The following is a 9,517-nucleotide window of genomic DNA, read 5'->3' on the forward strand; positions in this document are numbered from 1 at the left end:
ACTCTTTAAAAGAAAAAAACAAAAAAGCTGGGGCCAGGTGCAGTGGCTCACCCCTGTAATCCCAGCACTTTGGGAGGCCTAGACAGGCATATCATCTGAGATGAAGAGTTCAAGACCAGCCTGGACAACATGGTGAAACCCCATCTATACTAAAAATACAAAAAATTAGCTGGGTGTGGTGGTGCATGCCTATAATCCCAGCTAATAGGGAGGCTGAGGCAGAAGAATCACTTGAAGCTGGGAGGCAGAGGTTGCAGCAAGCCAAGATTGTGCCACTGAACTCTAGCCCGGGTGACAGAGCAAGACTCCATCACACACACACACACACACACACGGCAAGCAATCTCCCGCCAGGAAATTACAGAGGAAGTTTCCAGGTGTCCTCCACATTTCTCATTTCTTTCCTTTGGTTTTTAAAATATTTATTTATTTAAAGAGACAGGATCTCTCACTCTACTGCCCAGGCTGGAATACAGTGGCATAATCACAGCTCACTGCAGCCTTCAATTCCCAGGCTGAAGTGATTCTCCCATTTCAGTATCCAGAGTAGCTGAGACTACAGGTGCTGTGTACACCACCGTGCCTATTCTTCTGTATACTTTTGTAGCGATGGGGACTAAGGGGGGGTTCTCTTTTTGTTTCCTAGGCTGGTCTTAAACTCCTGGGCTCAAGCCATCCTCCCATCCCTGTCTCCTAAAGCATTGGGATTACAGGTATGAGACACTGTGCCCGGCCAACATTTCTTTCCTTTGTACTCCTTAGTCTGAATGTGGGTATAAACTATTAAAAATAACAAAATTTAGTTCTCGGAACAAAAGAAAATAAAAATATAAAAATAATAAAATTATCTCTGAAGGCCAATCTTGATCTTACTCCTACACATTGAATTCATCCTGTAACAACTTTAAGATAAAAAGTTCAGTCCTTTTCAATTTGCCTGCTTTTCTACTGCAGTTTGGGTGATCTAGGCCTGAACATCACAGGACAGAATCCATCCCTGTCAGCAACTTGACTTGCTCCATTAGGATCTTCACTCTTAGGTTCTTATTTATTCATCCCATCATTTTTTTTCTTATTTTATTTTTATTATTCATCCCATAATTTATTTAGAAAACAGAGAAAAGAAAAAAAGAACAGAAAACAAACAGAAACAATAACAAAAACCAAAGAAAATCCAACAATTCGCAAATACAAACTACAAAACATGAGATATAAAATAAAAGAAAAAGCTTTTTTTTTTTTTTTTTCCTTCAGAACAGAGTTTCGCTCTTGTTGCCTAAGCTGGAGTGCAATGGTGCAATCTCGTCTCACTGCAACCTCTGCCTCCCGCGTTCAAGCGATTCTCCTGCCTCAGCCTCCCAAGTAGCTGTGATTACAGGTGTGCACCACCATACCCCCTAATTTTGGTATTTTTAGTAGAAACGGGGTTTCACCATGTTGGCCAGGCTGGTCTGGAACTCCCCCTCCTCAGGTGATCCACGCGCCTCAGCCTTCCAAGGTGGTGGGATTGCAGGCGTGAGCCACCGCGAAAAGCCTTTTTTTTTTGAGACGGAGTCTTGCTCTGTCGCCCAGGCTGGAGTGCAGTGGCAGTGGCAGGATCTTAGCTCACTGGAACCTCTGCCATCGGGGTTCAAGCGATTCTCCTGCCTCAGCCTCCGAGTAGCTGGTATTACAGGTGCGTGCCACCACACGAGGCTAATTTTTGTATTTTAGCAGAGATGGCTTTTCAGCATCTTGGCCAGGCTGGTCTTCAACTCCTGACCTCGTGATCCACTCGTATTGGCCTCCTAAAATTCCTGGGACTACAGGTGTGAGCCACTGAGCCCAGCCTGAGAAAAAGCTTTTAACCGTATCAATAGATACTAGTTTGTGAGTTTCTTTGGGGGTCACTTACACCCATACCACCTCCTCCAGTAACAATTTACACAAGGCCAAAACACAGGGTAATGTGTAGAAACCCGAAAGCATGTCTCCGACCTCAGCTGCAAAACTGTGGAATCCCACACACTGGACTTTCCTCCCGTTACATTTTTGCTTTTTTCCATCCTTACCTTTACCATATTTTTGCTTTTTCCCATAATTACATTAGATAAGGCACGGGCTAGACGTGGTCTTTTATTAACTTGATCTATTGGGAGAGGATGGGAAAAAAAAAAAAAAGAACCCTAAAAATGTCTTCAGGTCCCAGGCGTTTTCAGAAAGAAAAGACTTCTGCGGTGAGAGTGCTACCTGGTAGGGGCGCGTGGACACACGCGGAGGGCAAGAAATGTTGGATCTGTTGCCGAAACATCTTCCTTCCGACTTCTGTGATTTTTGTTCTCTGGTCAAAGTTGTGGAAAAAAAAAAAAGGAAAAGGAAAATTCAGAGAAAATTGAAAACAACTCGTAATGAACGTGCTTTTTGGATGTGAACTGCTCCCTTTGGAAAGGCAATGGAGAAGTGAGGATGCACTGGGTATCCGGCAGTGGGTACACCCTGCCTGATGGATTCGACCGGGGTTTGGGAGACCCGCCACTCAAAGGCCGGGAAGCAGGGCCACCCCACGGGCGCTACCCTTTGGCCATCTAAGTGGCGACTTGGCGCCTTCCTCGGCGCAGCTCCGGGGTTCCGTCGCCCCGGTTCCCACCGGTCCCCTACACAGAGACCAAAGCCAGAAACCTTCCCTCGTAACTATCGACCGACTGAAAATAGATTGAGTCCGCCCCCCCCCCCCCCCCTTAAAATCCTCCCCTTTAAAGGGAGCCACAGGGTGTCGCCGGGGGAGTTTGCGGAAGCGCTAACCGCGTTGGGGCCTAGGGCGGATCCCGTGATTGGAACCGGCCCCGCCCCCGGCGCCACTTCCCCCATTGTGTGAGCGGCTCGGGCCCAGGCCCCGCCTCCCTTCGGAGGCCTGGCCACTCCCCTTTTTCACCCCCCCTCTTGGCTCATTTCCGGCCGCCGCCGCTACCGCTAGCCTGTAAGGAGGATTCGGCAGAGGGAAGAAACAACAGCCGCCATCTTGTTTGTGTGCTAGGCTCGGGGGGAGAGAGGGCGAGAGGGAGCGGGCGAGAGTGGGCAAGCGGGACGCCGAGCTGAGTGCGAACTGCGGGAGCCAGAGAGTGCGGAGGGGAGCCGGGACGGAGAGAGGCGGCTGGGGCCGAGACAGTGGCAGGGGGCCCGGGGCGCACGGGTTGAGGCGACCCCTAGCCCCCTCCCGTCCGCACACACCCCCACCGCGGCCCCGGAGTCGGGCCGGCGTCGACGCCTAGGGGGGACCATTACATAACCCCGCGCCCCGCGGCGCCTTCGCCCGCCGAGGCGGGCGGCCCCGAGCGGAGCCCCGGGGGGGCGGGCTCTCCCAGCTCCTGGCCGCCGGCGGTGGGGACCGTAGCGGCGGCCGTATTTATTTATTTTCCGCGGGAGAGGAGGGCGAAGGAGAGGAGCGCCGGCGCGAGGAGGGGCCGCCTGCGCCGCCGCCGGAGCGGGGCCTCCTCGGTGGGCTTGGCGTCGGCGCGGGCGGGCGGCGCTGCTCGGCCCGGCCCCCTCGGTCCGCTGGGCCGGCCAGCTCCGCGCCAGGCGTCCTTGCCGCGCCTCCGCCGGCCGCCGCGCGATGTGAGGCGGCGGCGCCAGCCTGGCTCTCGGCTCGGGCGAGCTCTCTGCGGCCATTAGGGGCCAGTGCGGCGGCGGCGCGGAGCGCGGCGGCAGGAGAAGGGTTCGGAGGGTGGGGGCGCAGGCCCGGGAGGGGGCACCGGGAGGAGGTGAGTGTCTCTCGTCGCCTCCTCCTCTCCCCCCTTTTCGCCCCCGCCTCCTTGTGGCGATGAGAAGGAGGAGGACAGCGCCGAGGAGGAAGAGGCTGATGGCGGCGGCGGAGCTCCGAGAGACCTCGGCTGGGCAGGGGCCGGCCGTGGCGGGCCGGGGACTGCGCCTCTAGAGCTGCGAGTTCTCGGGAATTCGCCGCAGCAGACGCGCTCGGCGAATTTGTGTTCCTGTGCCCTCCTCCGGGCTTGGGCCCAGGCCCGGCCCCTAGCACTTGCCCCTACCTTTTCTATCGAGTCCGCATCCCTCTCCAGCCACTGCGACCCGGCGAAGAGAAAAAGGAACTTCCCCCACCCCCTCGGGTGCCGTCGGAGCCCCCCTAGCCCACCCCTGGGTGCGGGGCGGGGACCCCGGGCCGAAGAAGAGATTTCCTGAGGATTCTGGTTTTCCTCGCCTGTATCTCCGAAAGAATTAAAAATGGCCGAGAATGTGGTGGAACCGGGGCCGCCTTCAGCCAAGCGGCCTAAACTCTCATCTCCGGCCCTCTCGGCGTCGGCCAGCGATGGCACAGGTTAGTTTCGGCAGCCCCGGCCTTCCACGTTCCTCTTAATCTTTTCTACTCGGTACGCCTTTATTCTTCCATTTTTTTTCTTCCTTTCTCCCTTTCCCTTAATTAATTTTAAAGGTATTTGAATGAGCTGATCGAAGACGTCCAGTAGCCCAACCATTTTCTTTGCTTCCTAATACATTGGTTGCAACACTGTGTCATATCGGTGTGTGTTCTGGAATTAGAGCTCGTAAGTGGGTGCTGTATAGAAATGGCCTGTATTGTTGCTCCCGTGCAGTTTAATTTGGGAAATGCCAGTGCATTTGTGTGTAAGAGCTTCTATGCAATTTAAGTTTTAATTTTTTTTTGTTCTTGGTAAATGAAGAATTTCGAATCCTTTCTCCTTATTGTACTTACTCTGTTTTCTCTACTTTCCGCCCTTTTCAAGATTTTCTTTCCTTTGCAGAATATTTTCTGCTGAGGAATAGCGTGTAAAAAAAATCTTGATTTTTGTGTGTGTGAGGTCCAAGATTTCGGGTTAGAGGTGAAGTTTAACAATTGTTTTATCTTACCTACCCTTCTTAGCTTTTTTCCTGCTTTATTTGCTGTGAGAATCAATATGGAGTGCAATTCATCTCACATCTCCCAGTTTTGGTGTGAGACCAAAATGTCTGAAACTCTGGGTTTTCAGGTTGTGAGAACAGGGTCATGTTCTTTGCAGTTTGCAGTCAGTTTATCATTTTAGGGGGAAGAAAAAAGATAAACAATTTTGTAGAGTTATGTACCTGGAATCAAGGTTAGAAGTTGAAAGAGTTCCAGTCAGGAACTACAAATATGAACTGATTGTACAAAAGTTTAAAATGTGCATTAGCTTTGGTGTTTTTTTGTCTTTTTACACTTTTAAACACATTTGGAGATCAAGATTTTCTTTTAAAAGCTTTACGGATTCTTCAGTTCATTCAGTTGTGGACCAGCCCCTTTGTCAGGAGAAGTTCAGGGGGACTTCTTCCATCATCCCTTCATTCTCTTCTTACAGTTAGTTTAATGGTTATCCTCATGAGCGGGGACCTTTTCTTTGCTGGAATAATGAAGATGAAGAATGGCTGGCCATCTGACAGTCCACAAGATGTTCCCCTTTACTACGGAGCATCTCTTTAACTCCCTGAGAACAGGCTCAACGTCATCCCTCCATCTGCCAGTGAGAGTGCATAATGGAGTTAAATGTACCCTTTGAGTTTGTAGAGAACTTCAAGAGCATGTTTCTAAGTAGGCTTCATTTCAGAGTGAAAATGGGAAGACAGAGCAAATCCTTTGAATTCGTTGCTTTTATAAGAAAGATGTAAAATGAATTTCAGTTAACCTGCAAAAATTGAAAAACAGAAATCTTGCAGAGTTCTACTTAAGGCTGGTAACATTGATTATGCGTGAACTTTGATCTCTACCTATTCTATGAAGGTACTGTAGTCTCCAAGGATTTTTTTTTAGCTGTTTTTTTCCTTCAAAATTCACACACATAGACACACATCATTTTATTCCTTTGCACCTACGAAAGTGCCATTCAGAAGGATTTTTTAGATCATCTTTACATACTTATTCGCCTGTAGATTTTTGTGGTGGTCTTTTAGTGTTTGTGATGTGGTACTTTTTTGCTTTTTAGTTTTGGTGTATTGTGGTAATGGAGTTTACATTGGAGTTAGCCAGAGACTTGGAAAGTAGGGGAAGCTTTTTAATGTACTTTACTTTGATGAGTCCTGATTTGAGCAGCTTCATCTTGGAGCTGTATTGTTTAACTGCTTATGTTCAGGTGTGCTACCGCTTTTCTCCATATCTAGTCTGCTTTGCTACTTGCAATGTGTTTGAATAATTACAAAAGTTCTAAATGTATCAAGTGGGCTTTTGTAGTTTAAAAAAAAAAACCCTCAACATTGAGATTAATTAATTCATTCCTAATACTAAAAGTTTGTCTTAATTACTTTTCTAAATGTTGTAGTGGGGGTTGATTTTCCCCTCCTTCCCCAAATCAAGATTCTACTCCAGGAATTCTTTGGTGTACAGTTTTTAATTGTAACCAGTCTGGATTTGGGGGAGAGGAGAAATGAGTATAAAGAAAATAGTGTGCCTCTGTGAACTTACTTCAAGTTGGGGACCATCTTTTTTATTATTTTTTTTTTTCCCCCGGAGACAGTGTCGCTCTGTCATCCAGGCTAGAGTGCAGTGGCGGGACCTCACTACAGCCTCTGCCTCTGGGGGTTCAAGGGACTGCAGGCACAGGCCATTATGCCCGGCTGATTTTTTTTGAATTTTTAGTAGAGACGGAGGTTTCACCATATTGGTCACACTGGTCTCAAACTCCTGCTCCCAAGTGATCACCTGCCTCGGCCTCCCAAAGTACTGGGATTATAGGCATGAGCCACTGTGCCCGGCCAGGTTTACCATTATATCTTGATTTTTTTTTTTTTTTTTGTTTTTTTTTTTTGGCATTCAGCAGTTTGTAATATGTTTGCAGGTAACTTTTATTGGAGGCGCATCACCTCTTAAAACTTTAAATTTCAAACTTGTAACTTTTTTTTTTTTTTTTTTGAGACGGAGTTTCGCTCTTGTTACCCAGGCTGGAGTGCAATGGCGCGATCTCGGCTCACCGCAACCTCCGTCTCCTGGGTTCAGGCAATTCTCCTGCCTCAGCCTCCTGAGTAGCTGGGATTACAGGCACGCGCCACCATGCCCAGCTAATTTTTTGTAGTTTTTTTTAGTAGAGACGGGGTTTCACCATGTTGACCAGGATGGTCTCGATCTCTTGACCTCGTGATCCACCCGCCTCGGCCTCCCAAAGTGCTGGGATTACAGGCTTGAGCCACCGCGCCCGGCCCAAACTTGTAACTTTTGAGTTGTCACTTGGGTACTTACAAATGTGTAAGGAAATTATTCCTTGATACTGTGGTTTTTGTCTAGAACTGATTGAAATAAGCTCAAAATTCTAGATCATAGAAACTTTTTTTAAGAAAGTGATTTACACTTCCAAATCTCAAGGTGTAAATATATCCACCAAGAGTGTTCTAGTGTCAGCTTTAAAGGAAAGAAAACTGGAATCCAATGGGATGATATGCTAAAGTGTTAAAGATCAAATTAGTACTTAAGACTCAACGTCTGAATTTGTTTAATACTCATATATTCTCCCAAAATATTTACAGGTTGATTCAAACAAGTTAAACTCAACTTTTACATGTTGGGATGGGGAAGAGAAGACTTATTTGTAGCGTTTACACCTTTATGTTCCTGTTTCGTATTTGCATTTAATCCATCGAAATTTTTATTTCATTTGGTATGGTTAGGGTAAAACAAATCATTTGAGAAATGACATTTTGTTATACCTCTCTTCCCTCCAAAAAAAAAAAAAAGATTATAAAAGCCACTCGTAAACTTTTTTTTTTGTAAAATTATTGACCAAAAGACTAGAAAAGTTAATGTTAGGCAGATCCTGGAAATATTTCGTGAAGCTGTTTCTGATCATCTGAGTGATGGAAATGATGAGGTTCATCTCTTGTCTTCATTACTCAGTGAAGATGTTTCGTCACTGCTTTGTAAATGCTTAATGCCTTATGCACTTAAAGAGCACCTGGAAAGATAGGATTTTAGGATCTGACATATAATTAAGTAGGGTAAAGATCCTTCTGGTTTTGGTAGAGTTTTATGTCCCTGGGTTTTGTGCTTTTTTGGTTTTCGGACTTTTCCCCCATTTCAAAGACATACGGCAGGTAGTGTATAAAGTATACCTACCTTTTGACCGGTAGATTAATGTACACAGTAGAGAAGTGGTACTTTTGTTTTTTTTCCCGTTCGAAAATACACAAAGCAGTTAATGTATAAAGTATACCTCCCTTTTGACCAGAAGATAAATGCACACAGTGGAGACGTGGTAAAGGTTTTTAAAGTGTCAGGTCTACTTTTTTTCCCTTTTTTGAGACAGTTTCGCTCTTCTTACTTTTTTTTTTTTTTTTTAAGACAGGCTTTCACCGTGTTGGTCAGGCTGGTCTTGAACTCCCAACCTCAGGTGATCCACCTGTCTTGGCCTCCAAAGTGCTTGGATCACAGGTGTGAGCTACCACACCCAGCCTTCCCCCGCCTCACCCCCTGTTCTTACCCAGACTGGAGTGCAGTGGCAAGATCCTGGCTCACTGTGACCTCCAACTCCTGGGTTCAAGTGATCATCCTGCTTCGTCCTTCTGAGTAGCTGGGATTACAGGCGCCCACCACCATGCCTGGCAAATTTTTTTTTTTTTTTTTTTTTTTTTTTTTTTTTTTTTTTTTTTGAGGCGGAGTTTCACTCCTGTTGCCCAGGCTGGAGTGTGCAATGGCATGATCTTGGCTCACTGCAACTTCTACCTCCTGGGTTCAAGCGATTCCCCTACCTCAGCCTCCTGAGTAGCTGCAGTTACAGACATGTGCTGCCACACCTGGCTAATTTTGTCTTTTTAACAGTGACGGGGTTTCACCGTGTTGGTCAGGCTGGTCTTGAACTCCCGACCTCAGGTGATCTGCCCACCTTAGCCTCCCAAAGCGCTGGGATTACAGGTGTGAGCCACCACAACTGGCCAATTTTTCTATTTTTTAGTAGAGACAGAGTTTCACCATGTTGGCCAGGCTGGTCTCGAACTCCTGACCTCAGGTGATCTGCCCACTTCCGCCTCCCAAAGTGCTGAGATTATAGGTATGAGCCACCGTGCCCGGCTGTCATCTCTACTTTCTTAAAATGCCATTGTGTGTTAGTGATTTGTCGTCCTGATCAAAACATTTTGGTCAGGGCCATTTATTTTCCAGCTTTGTAACTTGTGATATACTGTTTTGTTTTATTTTATTTTGGCATGAATGTTTATATTAGAGTTTGCTTCTGGAGTCTTTCAGATATAGCTTTTGATTTAGGGAGGCATTGCTGACCTCAGTGTGAAATTGCAAAACATTTTACTAAACTGCCTTAGATTTTTCTGACAATTATTCTTTTTTTTTTTTTTTTTTTTTTTTTTGAAGAAGTTTCGTTCTTGTTACCCAGGCTTGGAGTGCAATGGCACGATCTCGGCTCACCGCAACCTCCGCCTCCTGGGTTCAGGCAATTCTCCTGCCTCAGCCTCCTGAGTAGCTGGGATTACAGGCACGCACCACCATGCCCAGCTAATTTTTTGCAGTTTTTGTAGAGACGGGGTTTCACCATGTTGACCAGGATGGTCTCGATCCCTTGACCTC

At 46.9% G+C, this 9,517-nt stretch overlaps 1 protein-coding gene across 1 annotated transcript in view; it reads left to right on the top strand.

Annotated features, from left to right (window-relative positions):
* The first annotated feature begins 2,935 nt into the window (after positions 1 to 2,935).
* EP300 (E1A binding protein p300) overlaps positions 2,936 to 9,517 on the top strand; it is an 86,139-nt gene continuing 79,557 nt past the window's right edge. Inside the window, exon 1 of the mRNA XM_032267161.1 lies at positions 2,936 to 4,306. Within this exon, the coding sequence (XP_032123052.1) occupies positions 4,213 to 4,306 (94 nt within the window). The 5' untranslated portion in view covers positions 2,936 to 4,212. The remainder of the gene's footprint in view (positions 4,307 to 9,517) is intronic.

The sequence above is a fragment of the Sapajus apella genome, unplaced genomic scaffold, assembly GCF_009761245.1.
Source record: "Sapajus apella isolate SASKATOON/1434 unplaced genomic scaffold, GSC_monkey_1.0 scaffold166, whole genome shotgun sequence".
Taxonomy (NCBI): domain Eukaryota; kingdom Metazoa; phylum Chordata; class Mammalia; order Primates; family Cebidae; genus Sapajus; species Sapajus apella.